At 37.1% G+C, this 27,575-nt stretch overlaps 5 protein-coding genes across 7 annotated transcripts; 4 read left to right on the top strand and 1 right to left on the bottom strand.

Annotated features, from left to right (window-relative positions):
- Positions 1-1,057: 1,057 nt before the first annotated feature.
- On the top strand, positions 1,058-6,608 carry LOC311279602 (GRIN2-like protein). Of its 2 annotated transcripts, XM_084391215.1 has the most exons (3): positions 1,058-1,747; positions 4,096-4,385; positions 5,170-6,608. In XM_084391215.1, exon 3 carries the CDS (start codon positions 5,180-5,182, stop codon positions 6,458-6,460), a length of 1,281 nt encoding a protein of 426 aa, XP_084247341.1. In that variant the 5' UTR covers positions 1,058-1,747; positions 4,096-4,385; positions 5,170-5,179; the 3' UTR covers positions 6,461-6,608. The 2 variants fall into 2 exon arrangements, with proteins under 2 accessions (XP_084247341.1, XP_084247342.1); XM_084391216.1 differs by lacking the exons at positions 1,058-1,747; positions 4,096-4,385 and adding an exon at positions 4,698-4,944 and having other exon boundaries at positions 5,113-6,608.
- Positions 6,609-7,652: 1,044 nt separating this feature from the next.
- sprn (shadow of prion protein) lies at positions 7,653-10,108 on the top strand. The gene is made up of 2 exons (XM_084391219.1): positions 7,653-7,762; positions 9,543-10,108. Exon 2 carries the CDS (start codon positions 9,554-9,556, stop codon positions 9,950-9,952), a length of 399 nt encoding a protein of 132 aa, XP_084247345.1. The 5' UTR covers positions 7,653-7,762; positions 9,543-9,553; the 3' UTR covers positions 9,953-10,108.
- Positions 10,109-10,903: 795 nt separating this feature from the next.
- On the bottom strand, positions 10,904-14,738 carry mtg1 (mitochondrial ribosome-associated GTPase 1). 2 transcript variants are annotated; one of them, XM_084391217.1, is made up of 13 exons: positions 14,534-14,738; positions 13,332-13,351; positions 13,086-13,240; positions 12,778-12,842; positions 12,600-12,704; positions 12,402-12,488; positions 12,237-12,293; positions 12,073-12,163; positions 11,856-11,917; positions 11,664-11,760; positions 11,475-11,556; positions 11,228-11,340; positions 10,904-11,092 (listed from the first exon to the last, which is right to left on the bottom strand). In XM_084391217.1, exons 3-13 carry the CDS (start codon positions 13,186-13,188, stop codon positions 10,989-10,991), a joined length of 966 nt encoding a protein of 321 aa, XP_084247343.1. In that variant the 5' UTR covers positions 13,189-13,240; positions 13,332-13,351; positions 14,534-14,738; the 3' UTR covers positions 10,904-10,988. The 2 variants fall into 2 exon arrangements, with proteins under 2 accessions (XP_084247343.1, XP_084247344.1); XM_084391218.1 differs by lacking the exon at positions 13,332-13,351.
- Positions 14,739-14,790: 52 nt separating this feature from the next.
- elovl6l (ELOVL family member 6, elongation of long chain fatty acids like) lies at positions 14,791-18,646 on the top strand. The gene is made up of 4 exons (XM_084390702.1): positions 14,791-15,025; positions 15,136-15,267; positions 16,182-16,333; positions 16,612-18,646. The coding sequence occupies exons 1-4, from the start codon at positions 14,931-14,933 to the stop codon at positions 17,037-17,039; spliced, it is 807 nt and encodes a 268-aa protein (XP_084246828.1). The 5' UTR covers positions 14,791-14,930; the 3' UTR covers positions 17,040-18,646.
- A 3,321-nt stretch (positions 18,647-21,967) lies between these two features.
- On the top strand, positions 21,968-23,878 carry mxtx1 (mix-type homeobox gene 1; the record flags this gene model as incomplete). The annotated part of the gene is given in 4 exon segments (XM_084392178.1): positions 21,968-21,989; positions 22,238-22,422; positions 23,117-23,845; positions 23,849-23,878. Coding segments are annotated over 4 exon segments (966 nt in total).
- Between the last annotated feature and the right edge of the window lie 3,697 nt (positions 23,879-27,575).

Here is a 27,575-nt window from a genome sequence, read left to right as displayed (position 1 = left end):
TCAACTTCCACAAGAAAGAAAAAGTGATGAAGAGGAGAAAAACAAAAAAAGGCGCACTGATCTTAGGTTAGTGATTGGTCCATTGGATCTGCACATCTAATCTCCATTGGAGTTATGAAAAACTACAGATTTATGGCTTCTAATGTACTGCAAAGTGACAATAATGTATCATGACATAAGTCTTCTTTATATATGCGTTGCAGTACAAATACTGTAATTTATTTCTGATTTACAGAATTGATTGAATAAACTGCATTACAAAAAAATCCTCAAGTGGTGAACTGAAAATAAATTGTCATTACAAAACCAGCAGCACACTTTTTTATATATATATTTTTTACAATCACTATTGGATCAATTTCTCAATACTTACTGTATGTCACTTTCACTCAAAACTCTTCACACAGTGAACATAACAGCAGTCTATGTAGCCTAAACCGTGGATCATTTATCACTGCTTTGGCACTAAATGCATTCAATAACCACTTATTTCAAATGATATGAATTCTTTTCACACTTAAACACAACCACCGCCAAAACTCTGTGTATCTACAGGCCACTTTGCACATGTTTACATATTTTCAAAACTGTTAAAGTAAAGTACAAACCTGAAAATGAAAGCAATTTCATAAGTAATACCATACTGAAATTATCCTGATGCTAACATTTTTTTTAATGTTATCAAAGCAATTAGATGTAGCTGAACTCCCACACAGATGTTAGTCTTTCAGTTTCATTTCCATATATACTGAAGGGGACCATTTAGGAATAATTTTGTACTGTAATGTAATGTAATCATGGACCATGTAACAGTCACATGTAGGCTGTGTTAAATCCAAAGAGGAGTTAAACACAGGAATAACAGGATACTGGAGAGACTAATAAACACTGAGATTTAACAAAAGAACAACACATAAACAAAGACAACAACAGAGAACTGGGAAATCAAAGGGCTTATATATACAATGATCTAATTAACCTAACACAGAACAGGTGTGTAACTTGATTAGCAACCTAGCCGAATACCAATGAATGAGAACACAGGCAAATCTGGAACAGGGAAACCAAAGTAAAACACAAAAAAACTAACAGACCTAAACACAACCCTGACAGTAACATAGTCTGCAGTGAATTCTAAAGAGTAGAGAACTGTCATGTTTTGTTTTGTAAAGAAATTTTACAAAAGAAAACATTGTATAATGCTATGTTAGTGTTTTTTAGATTGTTGTTTTATGAGTGATAAAGTGTGCTTGTTGGGTGACAAGCTTTGCTAGTGTTATGGAGGAATGGCTCAATTTTAGACATGTATGAAGTGTTTTAGTAGATTTAATGCATTTTGAATGTGAAATTAACTGCTGTACCAAGTTGAGAGTTGGTGTGAAGAGTTTTGAAAAAGGGACTTTAGTATTAAGAAACGTGTCTTAGCAATTGTAAAAAAAACAGTAATGTTTCTGAAACTGAATATGTAGGGAGCGGCAGTACTGAATAAATTGAGCTAAAGGTCGGTATTGACACTTTTAACATCTGAAGGTGAGAATGTAAACATGCCGGTGTGGGCGTGGCTGAACAGTGGACAGGAAAAGTGCTCCGGGTGAAGAGACTTTGAACAATAGTGCCCTTTGGAACAGCCATGACTCATGCTTGAAGGACTATCTTTAGTAAGAGAAAGTTCAGAGTCCCATTAAACGAAATCTGAGAAAGGCAAAAGGACCCAGGACCACCAAAGGACTGAACTCACCTATGCAAGGTCAGTAGAAAATGATCAAGGTCGACATATTTAACTGTTTAACCACTGGGCCTGCTTTAGTTTAAATAATTTTGGTGATTGGTCCATTGGATCTGCACATCTAATCTCCATTGGAGTTACGAAAAACTACAGATTTATGACTTCTAATCTACTGAAAAGTGACAATGATGTATCATGACATAAGTCTTCTTTATATATGTGTTGCAGTACAAATACTGTAATTTATTTCTGCTTTACAGAATTGATTGAATAAACTGCATTGCAAAAAATCCTTAAGTGGTGAACTGAAAATAAATTGCTATTAGTTTGACATTACAAAACCAGCAGCACACTTCTATTTAAAAAAAATATATATATTTTTTTTACAATCACTATTGGATCAATTTCTCTAATTTTGCTTTAGTTCAAATAATTTTGCTGATTGGTCCAGTCTGAATATAATAGTTTCAATAGAAATGTGATTTGGTATTGAAGTGTTTCTGATTATGTTAATACGTTCTACTAGAACTATAAATTGCTTAAGACTGTATTTATTATACATTTTTGTGGAAACTGTGATACAACTTTTTTTTCAGAATTAGTTTAGAATAGAAGGGTCAAATGTACAGCATTTATTTCAAATAGAAATATTGAGTAACACTGTAAAATATATTTTCGGTCACTTTTGATCAGTTTAATGCACCTTTGCTGAAAAAAAAAAAAAAAATCTGATTAGAGTAACCCATTTTGTTTTCAAGGCTTTTCACATTAAAGTCACTTTTCCCCCATTCACTTCCAGCAGATAGGCCTATATGATGCCAAAAGAAGTGCACACTCTCTGTTAACTTGCATATTTGTGTGAAATGTACACTTAAGTACAAAGATCACACATGGAAAATAAAAATGATGGGATAGGTCATTTTACTGTGCAAATTATGGATGAAGTGGGTTTTATTGTGTTTTGTCCTGCTAGATGTTTGTAGAATTTTTTGCACCATATATATAATATTATATATTTTTTTAAGTCTTTTTCTCTTTCTCTTCCTGCCTTGTTTTTATCATTAACAAGTAACATTTTTTCCTAATGCTGAGTCACTGAATGGGTGCCAGCAGTTCTTTTGTTTATTATACACAGCTGCTTAACCTTGTTCCTATCTGCCCTCCATTGCCTGCATGGCATTGCTTTCTTATAAACAGTGTCTGAACACATAGCAGTTTCCCCCCCTGCATTTTATGGAGCAGAATTTGAAACTCTCTGTAAATAAGGTCAGATCACTTATTTTGCCACAATATTGTGATGTTGTTCTATAATGTGAGCTGTCAGAAAACCCCAAAAACTGTGTCAGAAGCACAAGCAAAGTCCAATTTCGTTTTGAAAAGGGGCCAGAACAATAGTGGCCACATCCATCTTTAACACACTGACAAAAGAAAGCATCAGTCCTTATACAAGACTGACGATTGTTGTCGGCTGCTTTGTGGCTTGTTTTCTCTCTCCGTCTGTTTCTGTATTTAATCTGTGCGCTTCTGATCACACTCCTCTCCAGATGTTGAGTCTTGGGGCTTCTCTCCCTTTGCAACAACGATAGATAGATAGACAGACAGATATATATATATATATATATATATATATATATAATTTTTTTCTCCAAATATTTCCTTTGTTGCCTAGAGCAGTGTTTCCCAACCCTGCTCCTGGAGGCACAACAACAGTGCACATTTTGGATGTCTCCCTTATCTGACCCATATGTTTCTGGTCTTGGAGTCTCTACTAACGAGCTGATGAGTTGATTCAGGTGTGATTGATTAGGAAGAGTTGGAAAATGTGTAGTGTTGTTGTGCCTCCAGGAACAGGGTTGGGAAACACTGGACTAGAGCACACAAGTAATAAACTGGTGAATGAACTGTTAAATGACCTGTTTGCCCACAAATTACTCTCAGAGGCACAATTGTTTATTATACACACTTCATTTTGGTGATCCCATAATAGTTTGTGTACATAGAGAGAGACAATATGTAATATCACAGTATTACGAAGATTCATCTCAGCCCCATTGAGAAATGTTGTTTCCATAGCAACAGGGGGAGAATGATGTTAAGCCACAGAGACCTAGAGAGGGAGTGTCACTTCTTTAAAAAGAAAGAGGGGAAAGACAAAAATACATTTCCACTGTGTTTGTGTGTGTACGGTTGTTCATAAGAGATAGTGAGGACATTTGAAGATGAGGGGGAGTGAGTGAGGGAGAGATAATTTGACTGTCCATCCATTGGATTTCCTTTACAAACACGGGCACTCACATTCCTCCCCTCTCTCTCTCTCTCTCTCTCTCTCTCACACACGCATACGCGCTCTTCTGCCTGGGGATTTGAAGATGTGACTGAGGCTGGTTTGTAATCAGATGAAAGACGAGTATAATCCCGGAGCTCCCTCCATCTTTTTCACTGCTGGAGTGGGATGCTGAAGGAGAGGACAAGGGCCAGGATGGGTGACGTGTGATGGAGAGATCTATGCCGACGGGTTCTGCCTTTATAAGGACCTGGACTGACGTTGCACTCTTGGGAGTCTGGGATGACCGCAGAGACCATTGAAGAGAGAGTGGACAGGTAAAGACGGGGCAGAGAAGTCACTAAAAGGGAGCTTCATCTGTGACTGGGACACAAGGTAAGGATTTCTGCCATGGTTTTTTGATATATGTGTGTGGATGGGTTGAGATGCACAGGATGGAGTTCTCACCTTGCCAGCCAGGTATTTTTGGATTTAATGGAAGAAAAATGCACTAGGGCCTTAAATGAATTGATAATGCCAGGCTGTTTCATCACACTGTGCCCAAATAGCACATTCTTTTCATGTGTGACATTCAGCTTATTTATGAAATTTATAAAAGTTTAAAGTAAAAAATAAATAAATAATCTAATTAAATCTAAATTCTAAGCATGTTTTATTATTATTTCAAATGTATAATGCAAATAATTTGTTGCTAGACTATAGATGTTATTTTCCTCATCTGTTAATATATCACAAACAAGATATATCACTGAAAACCAAATCAAAGTGTGGAATAGTGGGGAAAAACATTTTGGACCATTTTAAGAAAGCTCTACCAAAAGTCTTGTTTTGTCTGGTTTTTCACAATGTCTATGCAATGTCTAACAACAACAACATAAATATAGGCTATTCTAATGCATGCATATAGGGACTGTAGAATGAGAAAACAACCATTGTGGGATTGAGACTCTTAGAAACAGCTGGCTTCCCACAAGACAAATGCCAATGTCTGTCTTGATACTTTAAGTGCATTTCAAATGGTTGGGATTGTTATTTAATGTATTTGAAAGTCTCTTATGCTCACAAGGCTTCATTTATTCAATAAAAAAACTGTTAAAAAAAGATGTTGTTTTCAAGGCTTTTCACATTAAAGACACATTTTTTCTCCATTCATTTCCAGCATATATCTGATGGCAGAGACTGGGCACACAGTGTCATTCCCATCAGGGGGCCTCATCCAATCAGACCCTGGCATCACTGTTGAGTGCAGTTCAGCAGAGGTGACGCCTGAAGATCTACTCCTGAAGACCTCCAATGAACCATCATTCTCTTCAAAAGACCTCAAAGACAGCAGCTTGAATGACCAACATCAGAATAAACACTCATGTTCACTGACAGTACACAGGGAACATGCCTTATCCCCTCACCAGGACTTAAATGAGCACAGTCTGTTATCAGTACAGAGAAGCCACTCAGACAGCTTGCAGATTTTCAAAAAGGGCACAGCTTCTCCTCTCTACTGTGAAACGGGCGACGCTTTTTGCCAAGGACGAGACCAGGATGTTTGTGCGCAGTCGTTTCCTTCTTTAGTGTGTAAACAGGCCATGCCGCTTCAGCAGAGCAATACGGTGACCACGTCCACCAGAGCAGGAAGTAGCGGGTCGGGCAGCCCCACTCAACCAGCCAAACATGGCTTCATTCAGATCTGTGAAGTCGTTCCAGAATCCACCTGCCCCAAATTCGAAGAGGCTGCTTGTTGTAACTCACACTTCCACCATGGAGCCGTCGAAGACACATTTGCGGCATATTGCCACCCGCAGCCCATTCCTGCCCCAGCGCAGCTGCTTCCGCACTTAGTGGGAATGGAGGAGAACTACAGGGGTCAAGTATCAGCAAGCAACCTGCTTGCTCTTCCTCGGCTCATCTCCTCCGTCAGCGAGACCGGATTGGATGGTAAGCGACTCTTCCGCTGCTGCAATCTGGACTGCTCTTGGCCTGGTCCGTTGCGTCCAGTTGGCGCCCAGCGGTGGGTGGATCAAAAGACCACAAGGGAAGCGGAGACCATGACTTCACAAAATGAACTGAGAGATGTAGGAGTGCAAGTGGGTCAGGACTCTGAGGAACATCCCCAGCACGTGTTCCCAGAAGTGTGTCTGGTTGAGGAGAAGGCGAATGTGAAAATGATGTCAAAGAGTCAAAAGTCTCCTGTGAAGGAGGTGAAATGGGATGCCGAGGGCATGACCTGGGAGGTGTACGGGGCCTCGGCCGACCCTGAGGAACTCGGACTTGCGATTCAGAAACATCTGGAGATACAGATCAAGGAGACTAAGGGAATAGCGGCGAAGCTCTCGCGCCAGAACACGACAACATCCCAGCATAGCTCAGGATCGACCCAGAGAAGAAAAAAGGGGTTATTGGGATCTCTGCGCCGCCCGGGATGCTGTTCTCGCACCACTGGTGCAGTGGACTAAAGAACCAACCTGACTGAGACCCCCAAATGGACATTTATAATACTCTTCTTGGGTAGGCTATATAGATTTGACAGCCATGTAAAGAACAGGTTCAAAATAGGGTATTTTTAGCAACGGTACTATAGCAACAGCAACAGTAATAGATTTCAAAAAATAATAAAAAAAAAAAAAATATCATGTCTTCCTTTCATTTTTAACACCTCACTTGATTGCTGTAGTAATTTGCTCAGTATATTAAAAACTTTATTTTGTAATAGTTAACTGCTCTTTGGTTTATGTTTTCCATCAGTAAAACATAATGATTATGACTGTTCCTGTCTTGCATTAGTCTATGTTGAATCGTGCCCATTCAATTAAAAACCTTTATTGTTTAATTCTGTGGCAGCACTGTGATGGAGGTAAGACACAGTAACCGTGGAGCTCCCTGCTGGTCAAAGCATGACAGTAAGATATGCTATCACAATTTGTTTACAATATGTATAACTGCTTTTAAAAGTGAAATACTAATTACAATACGCTACCATTCAAAAGTTTGTAGTCTGTAAAATGTTTTTGAGTCACTTTTGCTCACCAATCATTTATTTGATCAAAATACTGTAAAAACTGTATTGTTGTGAAATGTTATTACGATAACTGTTAAAATAACTGTTTCTTATTTTGTTATATTTTAAAATTACATGTATTCCTGTGATGGCAAAGCTGAATTTTCAATCATCAGTGTCACATGATCCTTCAGAAATAATTCTGATATGCTGATTTGCTGCTCAAGAAACATTTATTATTATTATCAATGTTGAAACACAGTTATGTACACTTTTTTCAGGATTCTTTTTTGTTAATGTGTTTAAAGCAAGCATATTCATTGATGCACAGATATTATAGGTCTATATTTGATGTGGTTGTACAACATAATGGGCCATTCTAGAATATTGTCTAGCCATTTCCATGACATAAATATCCATACATGAATAAATACACCAAGAGTTATTACACAGTTAATAAATTTGCTAATTTCCATAGACAGGATTTCCACTTCTCTTCAAACATTTATAAATTGTATTTTAAAGTACAGCTGCAAAATTATGCATTCAAATACATTCCGCTGCTCTTCTATTGCACAGAGGCTTCTTTTTACAAGAGCAGCAAACCTGATGACTAGTACACCTGTCATTTGTTAATTCATCATCTCCAGCAGCAGCATACACGAGCAGTGCTGCCTTACATAACGCGTGCATTTGATTTGATCTCACACATGATAGTGAGATATCGCGGGTTATTCTGTGGACACGGACACAAACGGAGGTAAGTGCCTCGATATGGCCAAAGATAAAAGGATTTAAATGAATGAATATGCATAATGAAGGGTTGTTGCAGAGGTGTAGCATCATAGACACCGTCGAGACTCCACAGAAACGCCTTGGGTTTGTGCGAACATTAGTGGACGTCGCATGCATAATATCATATTATCAGGCATATCCGCGCCTATACTCATATCTGCCTATATTCTCATAGAGGCTGACAATGCCAGATAATGGGTCGCATTATCGTGTTCTAAAAAACGAAATGAATTATTGATATCGTGACCATTTTGAATTTGTGACCAGGCGAACGATGTGTAAAAAGCGTATTTTTCTCCTCATATATTGTATTGAGTGTCATGAATTGTATTATTGTATAGTCAGAATAACACAAGGTGAGGATAATATAGCCTATCTCTAGCAGTTATTGTGAGCCGTAGCCTAAATTACAGAATTTTTAGTGACCTAGTTGGAGATTAGACAGATGTATTACCATTTCATCACTTAACTAAACACACGACAGTGAATACCACATTTGAAGGCAAATGCATTAAAATGTATTATGTGTTAACATATGAGCTCATTATAGCCACCATCAGTGTGCTTTTCACTGGTCTTTGTTTATATTAGACCTATATCAAATCAATCTATTCACATATGGAGGCACTATCACCGAGCAAACTAAATGAACCTGAACCTCATTGTTAAATAGTTACATACTTTGCAGTTGCAGTGTTCCCAACCGTATTTGGACACTTAGCTTGTCAACTGTCTGTAGTAAAAGTTTGTTTATGGTTTAAAAAACTGGCTGATGTGGTTGCCAGAACTTTATTATAAAAAAATGCAGTGACAAAACAATATAAGGATGAGGTTACCCCTGCAAAACACATAAGGATAAAACATATGACACACAAATAATGCAATATGCATGAAATAGCCTACATGAATTTTTTTTAAATAAATCCCATGCACATAAGAACAACATTTTAAAATTAAATATAAAATAAATGTGATAGTTTGCACAAGTATTCAGGTGTCAGCAATGGTATTCATGCATTTTAAGTGCGACTTAAAAATCCTTAAATTATGATTTAAAGGCCCGGTTTAACTAAGAGTTAGCCTTATTCAATTAGGGCATTTAAGTAGCTTTTATAACCGTGCCTTAGAAAAAAAAAAGTGTGTGCATCTTGAGACAATACAATATTTTAAGATATGTTGCTTTCAGTTAAAACAGCTCAAACATGCATTTTAGTCTGGGACTAGGCTTAAAGGATTAGTTCACTTCCAAATGAAAAGTTCCTGATAATTTACTCACCCCCATGTCATCCAAGATGTCCATGTCTTTATTTCTTCAGTCGAAAAGAAATTAAGGTTTTTGAGGAAAACATTCCAGGATTTGAGAATCCCAGTCGAGAAATAAGGGTTTCTAACATGACCTTCCCAACATGACGTAATGCGTGGCGCATCTCAGAGATAGTACAAGACGGGCATTTTGAGGTTAAAAAGTATATGATTTTTTTTTTTTTAATGACCGATCGTTTCGCTAGATTAGACCCATCAAACCGTTGGTTGCCATTGAAGTCCATTATATGGAGAAAAATCCTGGGTTTTCCTCAAAAACCTTAATTTCTTTTCGACTGAAGAAAGAAAGACATGGACATCTTGGATGACATGAGGGTGAGTAAATTATCAGGAACTTTTTATTTGAAAGTGAACTACTTTAAGCCTTATCTGTAATTTTTTTCTCTCTCAGAGTCATCTTAATGTTTTTCTTCCATTCCCAGGGTGATCCAGAATGAACAGGGCTGCCGCCACCTGCTGGATATTTCTCCTGCTTTCAGCATTCCTTTGCGATCAGGTGATGTCCAAAGGTGGCAGAGGAGGTGCCAGGGGTTCAGCGCGGGGCAGCGCCCGAGGCGGCCGGACGTCCCGCACCCGAGGCTCCCCCGCTGTGCGGGTGGCAGGGGCAGCGGCGGCCGGGGCTGTGGTGGCGCTGGGAGCCGGAGGATGGTACGCGTCGGCCCAGCGCAGACCGGTTGACAGCTCAGAGCATGGAGATGATTACTACAGTAACAGAACAGACTGGGAGCTTTACCTCGCCAGGACATCAAGCGCAATAGTGTATGACTCCACTACCACTAAACTTTCCGCTCTGCTCCTACCAATAAACCTTGTCATGTACTTTGCCCCTTGAGGCAGTTTAAGACACACATTGGCACAGCTTAATAAGCTGCTCATGTATGTTACTGTGCAACACCTATGTTTAATAATGTGTCTGTTGCACAACAAAGAGGATATGAAAACAAAAGAAAGATTCAAAACTTTTTATTTAGTTTAGTAGACATTTTAGGAATAGGATCTGAAGTTAGACTGCATAGTTTGCTCCAACAGGAGCATTAGTAACTATACAACTATAGACTACTTAAATTATGCTGGTTACATCATGTACTGGATGGCAAAAATACTGTGTTATTGTTGTGCTGCTGAACGGCTGGAGAAACACCACTGTAATTGAGATTTACACAAACGTGAACCTTTTTTTAATGAGCCTTTGTCTCTTTATCAATATTTATGTTTACATTTAACTAATATTTGTGTGTAGATTGAAGAGGTATGCTGTAACATGTTTAGAATATGAAAACGGTTTCTGTCTGTACCTGTACTTCCATTGCTGTGGGTGTTAAAATGTCCTGTTTTTAAATTTCTACTTTAGTCATGCTATTTCTAGTAGAATTTTTTGATAATGCAGTATGTATTAAGTACACTAGTGTTTAAAAAAAGGCAGTGTTTTTATAATATAACACTACACAAGCACTGTTTGCCAGCTGTTAGATAAATTTAAAAGATTATAATTTTAGAAATCGAAGCAATTACGTGCCAAATATTTTATAAACTGGACATTTTAGTAAGGAAAAACAGCTGATGTGAAAGTAGACAATCTAATTGTTATAAGTACTTTTGTGTTGGCAGCTGACGTTTGTTTGTAATCATTGCTTTTCACATACAAACTTATGCACTCAAGATACCAATGCTGTTCAAATTAAACTGAATAAGTTATTGCTTCAATTGCGGTGCTGAAAAATAATACATTCACTGCACCTTTGACCTGATAACTACACAATAAAAACAAGACATGTCCAAAATACCCATTGTACCACCTTTTAATTAAAACATTAAAAGTAATAAGTGGTTCAGTGTCCAGTCTTGAACGTAAATGCGGTAAAGTCAAGTCAAGCATAGTCAAGCATCACGTTTCCGAGTTCTCCTTTCCGGAATGCTCTGATGAAATCGTAGGCTGCTGCACTGTAGTCTGGCATTTGGACAGTGATGTTGCCTAAAGAGTTGATGTGTTATTGGTTAAATACATTGGATAAGTTATGAACAACTGAATGCTTCAATAATTAAAGGAGTGTAAGTGAAGTTGATTTATTGTGTGAATTCACTAAAATTAACAAATAAATCAGCTCACCAACTCCAGTGATGGCCTTCACACGCTTTGTCTTGCCGAGCTTTACTGCTATACACTTCAGCACGTGCTGAATATCATCGCAAGGCTCTTCCAGATTGTACTTCTCAACGTAACTAAAGAAGAAATTGTCACAATCATTCTTGATTACTTTTACATGCTGCTTTATAAAATATGCAACAGATGATTATTTACTGCTATAAAATTGTAGATTTGCTCAAAACTCACTGAGAATAAATGCAAAACCTACCTAAATCTTTCCAGTCTGTTCAGTGAAAAAAGCAGATAATCTGCAATGATATCCTCACCAACTAAATGGTCCAAAATGGTACCTGTTTGAAAAGAAAACGCTTTCATTACCTTACAATTGTGACATTACAACAACAAAACTACTATCCACTAAGATAGGCATCTTTGTTTCTGAAATTTGTGGACTTACCACATAAAGCAAGTTTCATTCCAGTCTCTATGTTCTCTATTTTAGGTGGCAGGACTCCTGGGGTGTCCAGTAAATGAATTATGGGTCGGTCACAGACCTAGTAAAAGAAAATTTAATTTAATGCTACGGGAGAACACATCAACCCAATTGAATCCATTATCCGCCTATTAATTATTAATTAATACAGCAAACCTGAATTTTGGTCAGGACAGCTTTTGTAATTCCTGGTTCACCTCCAACTTTTGAAGCTTTCCCTGAAAGCAAGAAAATACAAATATCAAAATGTCTAGGCCTAACGTTTGCTTGTAAAAGTCAAACAAACAACTTAAGTTTCATGCTGACTTTAAGATGAATAGACTGGAATTTCTTACAGCAAGCAGAAGAGGATTTACAAAACATAAAGTAATACCTTTTTTCAAATATGTTCTTCTTACAGCATTAATCAGTGATGATTTCCCCACATTTGGCACACCAATGACCATCAGACAGTAACTTCTGTCCTACACATAGATGAACAACAAAGTCAGAAAACTTTACAGCAAAATGTAAGCCACTGAAATAATTGAAACCCACCTCTTCTCTGTGAAAACGTGACCCACTTTCTATCAACTCTGTCACGAGAGGAATGATCTGCAACGTCAGACAGTGAAAGACGGAATGTTTAAATTTATAAGGTGTCAGGTTCTCCAGTCAAGCTTTAATTTAGACATTTCTGATGTAAAGTGTAAAACCTCTCACCTTTTTTAGGTTTTCATCCCGCTGTCTTAAGCAGTCTGTGAATAAAACATTCCTCACACCTTCTCTCTCAAGCCGCTTCATAATGTTCTGGTGGAATAAAAAAAAAGTGTTATATCCGATTAGCACATTATTTAAGTACTTTCTGTTCTTGCATCTATTAAATTCAAAGCAATAATGACATGTATAAGATTATGACACCTGCTTTTTGGACGTGTCTGCCAAATCCATCTTGTTCAGTACGAGTAAATGTGGCCGGACATCAAGGCTTTCTTGAAATGAAGGATTTCTTCCGGAAAAGGGTATGTTGGCCAGTTAAAGAGTGTTTAACTGAGGTTTAATCATTCAAAATGTACATTATATGCCATAAAAAGGATATTCTAGCATCATGGATCTCTATAATGCAGTCAACCTTCCTTAGACTGGCTCTCATCTGCTTGAGTCCTAAAAAGAAAAAGTCACAACGTTGAGCATAATTCTGAAGGAATGCCATGACAATTTTGAAACTTTAAGACACCTGGTTTTTATCTGATCGCCATAAATAAGATCAGTAACTAAAGTATGCTGAATGATTGAAATGTCCCTGTTCTGGATGTTAACTTTTGGCCCATGTCTTAAAGAACTGTGTAGCAACAAATTAGACAGATAAGGCAGATTTTGTGATTTCTACTAGTATGTGGCACGCACCTTTAGCCATATGTCCAGGGAACCAATGCGCCACCTCTCGCTCACCAAAGTCAAACACTCTCCTAAACTTGGTAGCATTGAGTAAAGAATGATAAATCCTCATCGTGGCCGCTCGGTCCGTCTGAATGTAGAATGTATTTGCAAGACTAAGACCGCTGCTTGTGAAAAAAATCGTATAAGTAAAGGCTTCTAAACGATTTAATTTAAAATACTGTAGTAAACATCACTCTCCTACAGATGCCTTACTTCTTCTGTGCTCCGAGTGACTGTACAGAAAGAAACTCAATCAACGCCACCTACAGGATTGGCAGGGGAACTCCAGGATTGTCCAGATCATTTAGCAGGTATAATAATTTGCCCAAACTCTATATGAATTCATTCTTGTTATGAAAGTTTTCACTATTTTTATGCTTGAGTTTAATAATCTGAGAGTGGGATTATGAATGAAATATGGGCCAAAATAAATTTGAAACGCTGATTCTTCCCTAGTTTTCCTTTAATAAAAGGGTTTTTAACAAGTCTTGTAATGTAAATCTGATTCCAATTACCCTTTATTTTAGGTTGTCTTATTTCTACTGATTTCAGTTGAACTGCACAGCCGAAATGAACTCTGTTTGCATCATTGAAGCATTGAATAATTTTGGTGAAATAGCGCCCTCACGTGTCAACATTTATAGTTGATTAGTAAAACAGAACGCACTTTTACGTCACATGTTGCCAGTTCAGTTCACTAGAATGGAATTTGCCACACTCACTCATATGGAATTTGAATAGGAACGGCAGGAATTCGAGTTGAATTTTCAATTCAGAGAAATTCAACAGCCACTCAAACGGTTTGGGAAAAATAAATGATATATAATATAATAATAATAATATACATTTTGACTAATTTTGCCTTTTGATTCACTTATTAATGACCTTCTTACAATTAGGCTATACATATTTCTCTAAACTAAATTTAATAGCCCTACACTAAAAATAATAAACTAGGCTAAAAAAATATATAGATATTTTAACAGTTGTTATAGGCCAATTAAACATATTTGTTTGTTTGTTTAAAAATATCCTATAATTGTCATACATAATTAGAGAATACTAATTAAGAGTTCGTTCACCACGGCACCATCATGGTCCATGAAATCCAAACAAATAAACAAATTAAATATATAGGCTAAATGAATAGCATATCGATTAAAAATGATTTGATAGGCTAATTGTATTTTACGTAGATCACCTTTAACAGAAATGCTCTGTTCTTATTTCACCGGTTTATCACAGCACAGTATGCTACTTTTTAGTTTTTATAAATATAAAAGGCTATTTTTCATGAAATATAAGATAAAAATGACAGAAATAGAAATAAGAAATGCATTATTAAGTTAAGAAATGCAACACTAGAGCATTCTGGCGATAATGTCGTTATATTATTTGCATAAGTCATACTTAACTGTAATTGTCTTAGCACAGCTCTGAGTTACATGGCTTATTTAAAGACTCTCAATCGGCTTCTTTCTCCCCCTGTGTATAGCCTATTATGGATAGAAACTATTCTATTTAACCATAAACTATTCGGTTTAACATAATAAAGTGTTCTTTGGCTGCATTGCAGAAACTGGCATTCGATTCAGGAAATACAAAACCAGCCTTTTGCCCGAGAGTCACTCCCTGAACTCCACTATAAACTCCACCCTGATTTGAATGGGCCAGGTGTGTGCACAGGTGTGTGTCTGAGGCTGCTTAGTTAACTGGTGGCCGCCCTGCCGAGCGGACAGTAATCACAACTTTTTATTTTCTCCCCAGAATTACCTTCACTTTTATAGGGCAATTTTTTGAAGGTGACTCAAAATGAATGCCACTGAATTTGGGCTGCCTCTCACTGAGTATGATTTTGAGCGCCATTTTGATGAGAGGTTTGCTATTGAATGGATGCAGGACAACTGGTAAGAACTGTCTTTGACTGAATAAGAATTTCATCTGAATACACTTGGGCATCTTTGCTTGGAGGTCCAGTATAAATGAGTTTTCTGGTGTTCTATGTTGTCCCTTTCAGGAAAAAGTCGTTTTTGTTTGGTGCTGTGTATGTAGTGGTCGTGTTTGGTGGGCAGCACTTTATGAAGGAAAGACGGAGACTTGATCTGCGAAGAGTGTTACTGCTGTGGTCCCTCAGTTTGGCCATCTTTAGGTAAGTTTAAAAACTAATGTTTAGTTTATAGCATGCACACTTATTTTGTTATCTAAATAACCAAGTTATTTTACACATTAAAACATCCTTAAAAAGAGGTTTTGATATATTTAGCCCACTTCTGGGTGTAATGAGTTTTTGTTTTGTTTTTACATGTTTGAGGAATAGCAAGTAACACGTTTATTTAAAGGGATAGTTTACCTCAAAATAAATTCTGTCGTCATACTGACCCTCAAGTTGTTCCAAACCGGTTTTGACACAAAAGGACAATGATTTTTTTTTTTTAAATTTATGTTTATAACTAAACAGTTGTTGGGCAGTAGGGGCACCATTGACTTCCATAGTATCAGTCAAATGCCCTGAACTTTTGACCTTTTAATGATACTGCACATTGTCTTTTTAACGAGACTTTCACTCTTGGATATTAAGTTACATATTGTTGTCTGCAAATTTGGTGCTTGAAATGTGAGAGTGCCAAAATGCACGCGAGTGACATGTGAGATTTACCACTTTGTGTGGCTTTTAAATCTTCAGTGCTGTTGTTTAAAGTTGGATTTGGTTTCACTTGGGTGGGGATAAGTTGTCTTGGTCCCATCTCAAAAGATGACAGTAAGCACAAAGTAATTGTGTGCACGCAAAAGAACAATGGAATATTGTGATTGGATGGCAGCAGTGACCTCTGGTCACATGCTCTTTAGATCTCGCTTAGCAACTGAACTTTCACCACTTAGTGAATGTTTTGATATTGATTGCAGTTTAACACAGAAACTGCCTGTTAGCAATTTTCCTGGGGGGTTTCTCCCCCACCCCTAAAGTTAAGAGGCCTGAATTGTTTATCGTGGAAAACATTGTTTCACAGCCATGGCAGACAATATATTATATACAAATCATGTTTTTTTGTTTTGTTTTTTCAGTATCATTGGAGCGGTGAGAACTGGGTGCTTCATGTTGTACATGCTCAGCACCAGTGGTTTTAAACAGTCTGTTTGTGATCAGAGCTTCTACAATGGGCCGATTAGCAAGTTCTGGGCTTGTGCTTTTGTGCTGAGCAAAGCCCCAGAGCTAGGTGAGTTTTTTTTTTAAATTAATAAATTTTTTATTTTTTAAGGGATAATTAATCAAAAATACCCTTTTGTTATCATTTACTCGGTGGAACACAAAGGAAGATATTTTGAAAGAAGAATTTTCCAATTGTTTGCATACGTAATGAAAGTCAGTGGAGTCCAAAACAACATTGGACCCCATTGACTTTCATCGTGGACAAAAAAAATGTTTTGTGACTTTTTATTTCTAGGTTAATTCTTGCTTTAATTGCTTATAATTTTGCACTTGTAATCTTTTCAGGGGACACCATATTCATCGTCCTGCGTAAACAGCGGCTGATCTTCCTGCACTGGTATCATCACATTACCGTGCTGGTGTACTCCTGGTATTCCTACAAAGACCAGGTCGCCGGTGGTGGCTGGTTCATGACCATGAATTACACTGTGCATGCGCTCATGTACAGCTACTACGCTGCTCGAGCTGCAGGACTCCGTGTGCCGAAACCCTGTGCCATCATCATCACTTGCACCCAGATTGCCCAGATGGCCATGGGTCTGGCAGTAAGTGCACTAGTGTACCGGTGGATGCAAGATGGTGATTGTCCCTCTTATGTGGATAACATAGTGTGGGCTTCACTCATGTATTTCAGCTATCTGCTCCTCTTCTCTTCTTTCTTTTATCAGTCTTACATGAAGGGTTCAAAACCCACGGGCATCAAAACTGATTGATATGCAGGACTGAGGTTTATAAACAGGTTTTATTTTTGATAGTTTACCTTTGATAAAAAAATATTATTATTGTTATATTATTTATTTCATGTTTTTAAAGCTAGGTGAACAATGAAGATGTCAACTGCTATTATAGTCTGTCTATGCCTCAAGCTGTTTAAGGGCTGTCTGTTCGTTCTATTCTGGTATTTATCAAAAACAGCTTTTTATGTTGTTGTTGAGAACTTTAATGATTTCGAAGAACTTCCAGACATTTTTTTTTAGACGGTAATTGTGAATTTTCTGTGTCATATGACTGCTTTGTCCTGCAGTCTTACAGGTCACAGTTTCTAATCTTCAAAAGTCCATGTTTGTTTACTCTTTGCAGACTTGGTAACATGCCCTGAACCCAACTGAGACATATGGTGTACGTTGTAGCGTGTGCTGAGAGCCAAGATCTGTGTTTGTAGTTTGAGAACAAGTGAAGAATTTGTCAAGAGTCCTATTTAAATGTACATATTCGTAGAACGAAGTCCTAGTTTAAATGGCCACACCATTAAAATTTCATCCGTTTTTGTATGTTCTTCTGGGTGTGTAGGCATTGCTGCATGATAGTTGTTTCCTCATGATGTTACAGAAACTTGAATTATCTGTGCTGACTGGTTGGACGGGTTCCTAGAAGTTTAAAACAGGCATTTTTAAGGCTGGAATCCAGAAGGACGACACCCGTGTTCTCGGTCTCATTCTGTGCGTGTTTCTGTCATTAGTTCTCTGCAGCCCTGATGCACTGAAGTTACATTATGTAATACTAGATGAGGAATGATTGATCTAGACTCACTCACCCTTGAATAACACATGTAGAGTCAGTATGAAATTGTTCCTTTCTGGTTTTCTGTCTGTGAGTATTGAATTGGTGTCTGACAGAGTGGTTAAACTTTAGCTGTCCCTATAATGTTTTTTTATTTTTTATTTTTTTTACTTGAGTCATTAGTAAAATGCACAGTTTGTGTGTCATGTAAATCACACGCGGTCACATTTGGGAGATAGTTCAGTTTATGGTTGTGGGGGAATTTGGTTTTCCACTGAAATTACCATGATGAGGTTTCCACCTATGGTCATTTTTAAAATATTGTGTTATGTACTGGTAGAGAACAAGCCTTTGAGAATACTCAGTGGGACTAAATATGCATTCTAATTTATAATCTGAAATGTTGCTGCTACCATCCGAGATGGTTTATTTTTTGGTGTCTGTCTGTACTCTGGTTTCTCCTGTCTGTTCCTTAGAATCACTTTATTTTAAGACTGAAAGTTTCTATATTTGCAAATTTCCATTTAAAGGACATTTTGATTTGTTTTAAATACATTTTATGACTTTGTCTTAATGTTAGAGATAACATTGTGTTTGTAGGAACTTATTGTATGACGTTGAATGTATAGCGGCACTAGTTTACTTTACAAAAAAATTTACAACAAACATGTTTACAACTCCTATATTTTAATAAAGGAGTGAATGTGATGTAATGAAGGTGTCAAATGTAAATATTTCTTTCCTACCTGATTGTCTGTACAAGTTCCTAGCCAATGTGAAGAAATTATGATTGTTTATTGTCATTAAAGTTGTTTCTGTATTATTGTGTCTATCATGTTCTGTTCAACTTTTCACAGACAAATGGTGTCAGCTGACAGGTTCTCTGAGCTGGAATATTTTCATACACATACTTTTGTTGTAAACAGGAAGTTTGAGATATTTCCAGCTCTGACAGACGATGTATTTTCCTTTCTTTCATTCTTCAGAAACCTGATTTCTTTATCACATCCTTTCGTGTCAGAGATTTTAATGTGTAATAACTATAATGGTAAAAACACTTTCTTTTTCAAAAAGAGTATTCTGGGTGGTGTTCTCCACTAGCAGGCAAAAATGTGGTTAGGAACTAAGCAGCCGTACGTTGACCCCAGCGTTTTTCATAGCCAGTCAGTAACTTGCCATTTAGGTGACACTTCTCATCGCCCTGCTGGAACCAGAGGTTAAGTGACTTGCTCAAGGATACAGCTGTGGTGTGATACAGAGATACTTCAGTGCCTGGTTATTCCCTACTGCTTTTACTTTCCCCAACATACACTGAAAAAAAAAAATGATTCGTTGAATTTAATAATTGTAATGGTAAGTGGTTGCACACAATTAATTTTAGCTACATTTAAACAAATGTATTAAGTTTAACTTAATTTTAGTTCAGCTTAATGCATTTGTTTAAATGTAGCTAAAATCAATTGTGTGCAACCACTTACCATAAATTTTATTAAATTCAACGAATCATTTTTTTCAGTGATATCAACATGAATGGTATTTATGAAATTTAAGACCCCTACAAATTTGTCACCTTTTTAAGGACAAATAAAAATTACTGAAAATATCGTTAGCTTGTGTAACCGCATATAGTATTTCATGCTTTGAACCAACGCTATCTCACGACCAATTCGTACGAATGATAAAAAGTTGGCTAATTCGTACGACCTCACTCGTACGAATTTGTACGATTTGTCTAAACCCACGTGATGGGTAGGTTTAGGGGCGGGGTCAGGGGTAGGTCATTCGTATGAATTCATACGAATTGGCCAATTCGTAAAATATGTACGATTTTGCAAAAATCTAATTCGAATAAGCCACCTCGTAGAATTTGTACGTTTTCCCGCATTGACTTATAGACATAACCAGAAGCGCTAATATGCTAACTCGTTTCTGGATTTTTTGGCCTAAAAAAATACATCATCCCTGCAGCACTCGTACATGTTCATTATATCTCAGTAGTTCATTTGGTTAGATCAGAGGTACAAAAAAATACCCTCATTGTACAGGTAAACAAGTATACAATTAATTTATCCCCTAAAATCAACAACTATAGCATGTTTGTATGCATCTGATGATTTTACAGCTGTGAATCAGGGAAAAATCGTGCCACAATCTTAAAGCTGTTGAAGCTCAATACTGCTAACTACTATTGTGTTGATAGAACAGCTGGACTAGGAGTTTTAAAGACAAAAAGGTAAAATTTCAAATACGAAAAAAAAAAAAAGTGGGAATGCAGAAAAAAAGTGGGAAAATAAAGTTACTCTATATATTTGCTTCTATACAATAGTAATGTTGCAAGGTAATTTTAAACAAAACAAAAAATTGAAAACTATCTGCAATTTGCACATTTATCTTAAAATAACAAACTGATTGGATTTAAACTGCAGCAGAATGCAGTATCAGCCAAGTAGGTATGTTTGAAGAATGGGGGGATGTCACGCTCTACATTTTGTAAGAAAAAAAACCTTTATAGCCTCAATATATGCTTGCCAAACTACTTAATAAAAAACTTGCTTTACATGGTCATTTCATTTAATAACCATAACAAAAGCACTAAGATGAGATGACAAGATGAACCTGGACTTCATAAAAATCAGTCACTTAATTTATGGTAGCTAACCAGATGCCATCATTTATTTGAACTTGTTTGAATGGAAATATTTATCTTGTCAGATATGGACATTATTTATTGATTCGTTATATCCATCCATTACCTACCTATCCATTCTATGTCTTGGGCTGATAGGTCCGTGTGTTCAGCTTGCTTTAGTCTGGCTTAATTCAACAGCACATCTAAACAGCTCATCTGCATTGACAAGCTTGGCAAGCCTTGACTTTGAAATGACCGTTATCCCCTCTGGATCCTCTGGAGCAGAGAGAGGGTGTGACAATCCTCACACATGTAAACTCTCCTATTAATCATTTCACAAATCACCCTCCTTGTTTTCCTTGGCTTCCAAAACATGTTTCTTTTGAAAAGAGATCAGATGACACAAAGAGATATCCATTCTCAGCCTATTGCTTAAGCACGTTGTTAATGTCTTTGTTAGTTAATATTTTCTCGAGTCTATTGTTTTATTGATTACAATGCTTGAATGAAGAGCAATTATAGCAAAGACACCATCTATTTACACACTTTTCCAATAAGTGTAATTCTATTGATTAATGTGCAACAAGCCTTCTGTATTAACATACAGTCTGTTTATTTTTAATCTTTGTAAATAGGAATATAATATAAAAATAGTTTTGAAACAGACATATTAATGTTTTATTGCATTCTCGATTTTTAAAGCTGTTTTAAGTGATGTTGTTTAATGACAGATAATGGGGATTTTTAGAATATCCAAACTGTAAAGCTGAAAACCTTAATAGTTTAAAAAATATATATATATATATTAAGAATATAAATATATTATTTGGTAGTCTGTGTTTATTTTAGCCTTTGTAAACAGGAATATAATAAAATAGATTTGAAACAACAAATTAACATTTCATTGCATTCTCAAATTACTTTCTGCTGTTTTAAATGTGTGGTATTTTTATTTAAATTTGAATGATTTACAGTTAATGGTCATTACGAGAATATCCAAACTGTAAAGCTGTAACTTTATAATTAGTTATGATGTATATATATATATATATATATATATATATATATATATATATTTAAAATAGAAAATGCAATATACATACCAAATAATAAAATAAATATACATAATAACATGTATTCAAAGATCTGACTAAATAAAAGCATAAACATACTGTATAAAAGCGACTAATGCTCTTCATGTATTTGTTTTTTTTTTTAAAGATATCTAAAAAGAAAACTTTTAAATGTTGTAAAATCCAATTTAAAGAGACAAAACATATTTTTTTTTTTGAGAAAGACGTTTTTAAGCACTTAAGTACTGGCTTGGGCTGGCTTTGTTCATCATCTTATTCCTATTTCACCCATAATAAGGACTTCTAATGGGGGAGGAGTGGGTGAAAGGGGGGTCATGGGATAGGTACAGGTATAAAACAGTGCTGTAGGGGTCAGAAATCAAATCCCTGAGGAGTATCAAACAAGACAGACCTTTATACTTCTCCAGCCCAACTGAACATGTGGAAAGACAACAGTATTGGTAAGCATACTGAATGGTGATTTTTTTTTATGGATAGATATTACGTAATAAGAAAAGCCAATCTTCTCCATCTCAAACCAAAAGTCTGTTACTGTGCTTCTGCTGTATATATTATTGTTGAGAAGTATTCATACATTGCATTTGATATTGTTTGCTTGTAATATAGTGTTTCTTTTTAAACTATAAGGTTGTGACAATCATGATAACACTATAATTGGCTTTGCACTAATTTTGATCTTATTTTTCAGATGCATCTGCTAAAATATCTGGAAGCGGTAATGTGTCAAGAAGTGCAAGTCGCAGGAAAAGGACGAGTTTCTCAAAGGAACACGTTGAGCTTCTGCGTGCCACATTTGAGACAGATCCTTACCCAGGAATCAGCCTCAGAGAAAGTCTCTCCCAAACCACTGGACTACCAGAGTCTCGCATACAGGTGGGTCACGATGTCTTATGGCACGTTATGTACGATAGCACACTGAATTCACTGAAATTGAACCCCCCCCAAAAAAATTTTTTCATTATTTTTATCTATATAATTAAAGTCAGCAGGGTCTAAAACAACTTTTGGCCCCATTGACTTTCATTCTATGGACAGAAAACCAAGCCTTTTTTTTTTTTTCACAATTTCATATTGAGTGTTCCACAGAAGAAAGAAAATCAGGTTTGAAACAACATGAGAGTGAGTACATTTTTGGGTGAACTATTTCTTTAATTATGTAAATAAGGAAACAACCCCTTCTTCTTCTCTTTCTCTGTATCTCTTACGCATTTACAAATTCACCAGCTACGCATAAAAACAGGTGAAGTGATATGCTAATAAGGCCTTATGTGAAACATACTGTTTGCTGTCTTTGATACCACTATCAATATCTGACATGACGTAAGCGTCTTTGTGTTTATCTGCTGTTTAGTTTAGAGACCATACGGCCTGTAAACAATTGACATACCAGGCATAGATAACCATCCTGACTTCATGCCACCATAGCTGGATGTCATCTCACAATGATTAACCTGAATCTTTTGACAGGGAAGCTCTTATCTGTATGCACTAGATGGTTGAGTCTAATCTATCAACTGTATTCTTATGAGACTGACCCTCTATGTCTTGATGTCTCCACTTGCAATAGGTATGGTTCCAGAATAGGAGGGCTCGCACGTTGAAATGCAAGGGTGGAAAGAAACCGTTGTGGCAGTCAGACTCACCATCGCCAGCTTACAGTGCCATGCAGAATTCACCGGTGCAGATTCACTCTTCTAACAGGGAGGGCGGCAAGTCTGGTGCGGTCACTGGGCCTTTATGCACTTCACCAATTGCACACCCAGATCATATTAAGGAAGAGATGGAAAGGGATGGCCACTATGGATGTGACACTCCATCTTCCATGTCTATCGGTGATGATTCCGGCTACTGCACCCCTTCATACGGACACCATCAGGCCAGAGCCATGAACGCTCACTGCGGCCCTCCTCTTCTAAGCCCAGAGCATCAGATGCCCCCTAACTGGGCTACGAGGTATGACAGGAGGTCACCTATGAGCTCCATGTGGAGTCCATATCATCATGATGCCTATGCCTGCAAAACAAGCTCCATCCAGAGCTTTTTTTACTCTCCGTCTGAAAAACACAACAGCCTTCAGCCACTGACCCCTGTTACCCCAGACTCGGGTTGCTGGGAGGGCACTCCTCCAGCTTCCAGCTCTTTTTGTGTAGACAACCCAGAAGTTCCGAGGATGGAGAGCCAACAGGAAAGCGGGATTCACCACGGGCCTCTGCCTGAGCTGCCGGCCCTGTCGCTGCAGGAGATCCTGGGAGAACTGCAAGGAGACTGGTGGCAGGGAGAAGGACTAAACAGCCACTAGTTGTCTGAGGACAACCATATGTATGGCTGAATTTTGCTGTGTGCAATGTATCTATGACTATTTATTCAATGTATTTATTGACTATAAAACAATAATTTATTATTCATCTGATCTGAAAGTAACAACGTGAGAGATTTCAGATGTTTTCAGACTAATTAAATGGGCTTTAATCTTATTTATCTTCATTTTTGCTATTTATTCAATAGTCTCTGTAAAAGTGTAATCATGCAGCTGTGTGTACAGACATTTTTTATTGACTTCATTTAATTGCTGCACTTGTATTTAAATAAAGATGTGTTTCCCCCTAATGCTCTCTCAAATTTCAGATTTTATACAATTGTTCTGTATATTGCTATAGCTTTTTGTACTTATTCTTTAATGCATGGATAACCTCAATGCCAAAAAAACATGATATTCGTCAAATATGTTTCTGTCAACCATAAGGTGAAGTATTTGTGCTCGATATACTATCCATCCCTTTTCTGATCTGAATCAGAAAGTATACTCAACCTCACCATTCAAAAGTCTGGGTTATAAGAGTTTTTAAATGTTTCTGGGGTAATCTAGCTGCTTTTACATTGTAAATAGTTTTTGTGAAACAGTGATGAAACAGGAAGAGGAGATAAGTGATTTGCATAAACTGGAAGGCCCTCTGCTTGCAGCTCCTTTGATCAACAGGAGCGATTGGTTTGAAGAAGGGTGGAACCAGAACTAATGGGTTTTTAGCCCTGTAGTAGAAAGGCTTTCATGAAATTTATATTGTTTATTTTTTTATATATGTAAAATTATACTTTTGGATTGTTAATCTATAAATAAGAAAACTCTGGAACTATACAATACAACATGACCCAATAACAATATAAGGTGACAAGGGTGAAGGTAATCTCCATTGTTTCACATCTGGATTGCAGGAGTATGATGAAAAGCTTTTGATGTGCTTTCATGGTTCCCTGGGGCTGGTGGTAACTGAAAAATGTCTCCACGCTCTTTTTCCATCTACTAGTACGCCTGCCAACAGCATGTTCTCTAGGTCTTCATGACTCTACTCGCTTCTTTATAAGCATTCCTGCCTCTCTCAGAACAAAATAAGTCACAGTGCAACTGGCTGGTGGCCAGGTGGACATTTTAGACAGTAGAAGTATTTTACAAAGGTCTGGTGAACAAGCATCGCATACTTCAAATCCTCACTTCTTATACACAATCTACGCAGAACGGACTAGAAGGGGGTTGTATGTGCTGTTGCATATTCTTTGGAGGCTATTTATGTACAGACCCTTTCCAAAAAATTTGAATATCATGGAAAAGTTTATTTATTTCCATAATTCCATTCAAAACGTTAAACTTCCATATTATAGATTCAGGGCCCACAACTTAAATGATTTCAAGTATTTAGTTGTTTATTTGTACATAATTTGGGCTTCCAGCTCAATTTTTTTGAATATTACATGAAATCACACAGTAATTACACAGTAATACCATGGTCATTGAACCAGGTTTTGGTTCTTTTGGCAGTGTGGGCAGGTGCAAATCCTGCTGGAAAATGAAGGAAGCATGAAGTGCTCTGAAATGTCCTGGTAGACGGCTGCGTTGACTCTGGATTTAATAAAGCACAGTGGACCAAAGTCCTCTTTTCTGATGAGAGCAAATTTTGCATCTCATTTGGAAACCAAGGTCCCAGAGTCTGGAGGAAGAATGGAGAGGCACACAATCCAAGATGCTTGAAGTCCAGTGTGAAGTTTCCACAGTCTGTGTTGGTCATCGGCTGGTGTTGGTCCAATGCGCTGTCCACTCAACACAGCTGTCTACCAGGACATTTTCAGAGCACTTCATGCTTCCTTCAGCAGACAAGCTTTATGGAGATACTGACTTCATTTTCCAGCAGGATTTGCACCTGCCCACACTGCCAAAATAACCAAAACCTGGTTCAATGACCATGGTATCACTGTGTAATTACTGTGTGATTTCATGTAATATTCAAATTTTTTGAAATCCTGTTTTCGTTGGTTTTATGAGCTGTAAGCCCAAATTATGTACAAATAAACAACTAAATACTTGAAGTCGTTTAAGTTGTGGGCCCTGAATCTATAATCTATGGAAGTTTAACGTTTTTAATGGAATTATGGAAATAAATAAACTTTTCCATGATATTCAATTTTTTTGGAAAGGGTCTGTATGTGTGTGTACGTTCATCAAACTTAGTAATCTTTTAATGCCAGTTCACACTGCACCAATAGATGCAGAAAATCACCAAATGACAGTATTAGGCCTATGTCACTTCTTAGACATTCCACGACCCGACAAACATTGAACATGATCTGACCAATGCCAACAGACGGTGACAGGGGTATCTGCCGGCGTTTGCAGTGTGAGTGAGCTTTTACTTTGGACTGAAAGTGTTGAACCCATTTAAAAATGTACTGGTCTGTTTTCTATTCCATTGTGTGGTCTGGGGTCTCATTTTTTGCTATGTTGTGCTCACAATGCACAATACAGCAGGATGTTTGATTTTGGGAATGTTTGCCTTTTTTTTTCCTCAACATTTTCCTTCAAACAACACTTAAAAAAAAAAAAAGGAAGCTAGGTTATTCTGTCCCTCTTGGATGAGACTGCAACGGATGTGACTCATGCTGTCAAATACAGTTATCATTTATTATATGGAGATAGATAACAAGTGTGTGTGTGTGTGTGTGTGTGTGAGAGAGAGAGAGTGTGTGTGTGTGTGATATAGCCTATATGAGCACTAGCAAACCAAGAATGTCTCTTCCTGTTTACACAATTCAAAGCACAGTAGCGGATGTGGCAGAATTAGCCCGAACCTTAATTAATTTATATATTTATAATATATTTAATTTATTGTCCTGAGACCCGAGAGCTTGCCTGGTGTGCATTTTATAATTGTTCTTGCTATTTGGGATAAGTTGGACCTAATAAGTATAATAACTAAAATTTGTTTTTGTACTGGAAGTAGTTTTTGCAGAAAATGATGTCCTCATGCGAGGACAGTGGGTCTATGTTTTACCATATGATGTCCTCATGCGAGGACAGTGGGTCTATAATTTACCATTTTACTAGCAATTATGTGAAGTGTCAGTACAAATGAAGTGATAAACACTTGACAAAATCTGATTTTTATAATAGTACTGGTAATGGCCAGCAGGGAGCAGTAGAAGGCCACTTATTGGCTCACTTTCATTTTGAAATTCTTGATTTTTACCAGTTTTCTGCACTAAAGCAAACCAGTTTTTCCATGTTAACTCAATAATTCATGCTTACACACACACACACACACACACACACACACACACACACACACACACACACATACACACACAGACAAATGTTGTTTTTTCAATGCTATTGCGATCCGTCTAAAAATTCCCAAGTTTAGCTAACCACATGGTAGAATAAATAACGTAATATAGTCCCAATGTCCTCAAACGAGTGCTTCACATTTACTGATGTCCTGGAGTGCTACTATTGCTAAAATATGTCAAATTTTAATCCCCATATGATGATGGAGACAGTATTGTACATAAATACATTTGTTTCATTCATATAATTTGAATAGATTTTTTACCTGGGTCATTTTTCTTTCGGGAAGTGTTTTGCTGATATTTTGCTGATTTTCCAGCCATTTTCTTCTCACTGACATTGGTGTAATGTTGTTATATCACCACAAGGTGGTGTGGGCAGTGTCCCTAAATGTGGCCAACATGTCTAAGATTTA

This window comes from Rutilus rutilus (assembly GCF_951802725.1).
Source record: "Rutilus rutilus genome assembly, chromosome: 20".
NCBI classification, from domain to species: domain Eukaryota; kingdom Metazoa; phylum Chordata; class Actinopteri; order Cypriniformes; family Leuciscidae; genus Rutilus; species Rutilus rutilus.
The sequence above is the reverse complement of the archived record's forward strand: the minus strand, read 5'-3'. Positions and strand labels throughout refer to the sequence as shown.

What these genes read in the sequence shown, in the direction of transcription:
- LOC311279602 (XM_084391215.1), top strand. Translation starts at nt 5,180, where the DNA reads ATGGCAGAGACTGGGCACACAGTGTCATTCCCATCAGGGGGCCTCATC.
- sprn (XM_084391219.1), top strand. Translation starts at nt 9,554, where the DNA reads ATGAACAGGGCTGCCGCCACCTGCTGGATATTTCTCCTGCTTTCAGCA.
- mtg1 (XM_084391217.1), bottom strand. Translation starts at nt 13,188, where the DNA reads ATGAGGATTTATCATTCTTTACTCAATGCTACCAAGTTTAGGAGAGTG. An exon ending in GGGATGAAAACCTAAAAAAG is followed by an intron (nt 12,294 to 12,401) that starts GTGAGAGGTTTT and finishes CTGACGTTGCAG; the next exon opens with ATCATTCCTCTCGTGACAGA. An exon ending in CACGTTTTCACAGAGAAGAG is followed by an intron (nt 12,164 to 12,236) that starts GTGGGTTTCAAT and finishes ATCTATGTGTAG; the next exon opens with GACAGAAGTTACTGTCTGAT.
- elovl6l (XM_084390702.1), top strand. Translation starts at nt 14,931, where the DNA reads ATGAATGCCACTGAATTTGGGCTGCCTCTCACTGAGTATGATTTTGAG. An exon ending in GAATGGATGCAGGACAACTG is followed by an intron (nt 15,026 to 15,135) that starts GTAAGAACTGTC and finishes TGTCCCTTTCAG; the next exon opens with GAAAAAGTCGTTTTTGTTTG. An exon ending in GAGCAAAGCCCCAGAGCTAG is followed by an intron (nt 16,334 to 16,611) that starts GTGAGTTTTTTT and finishes TAATCTTTTCAG; the next exon opens with GGGACACCATATTCATCGTC.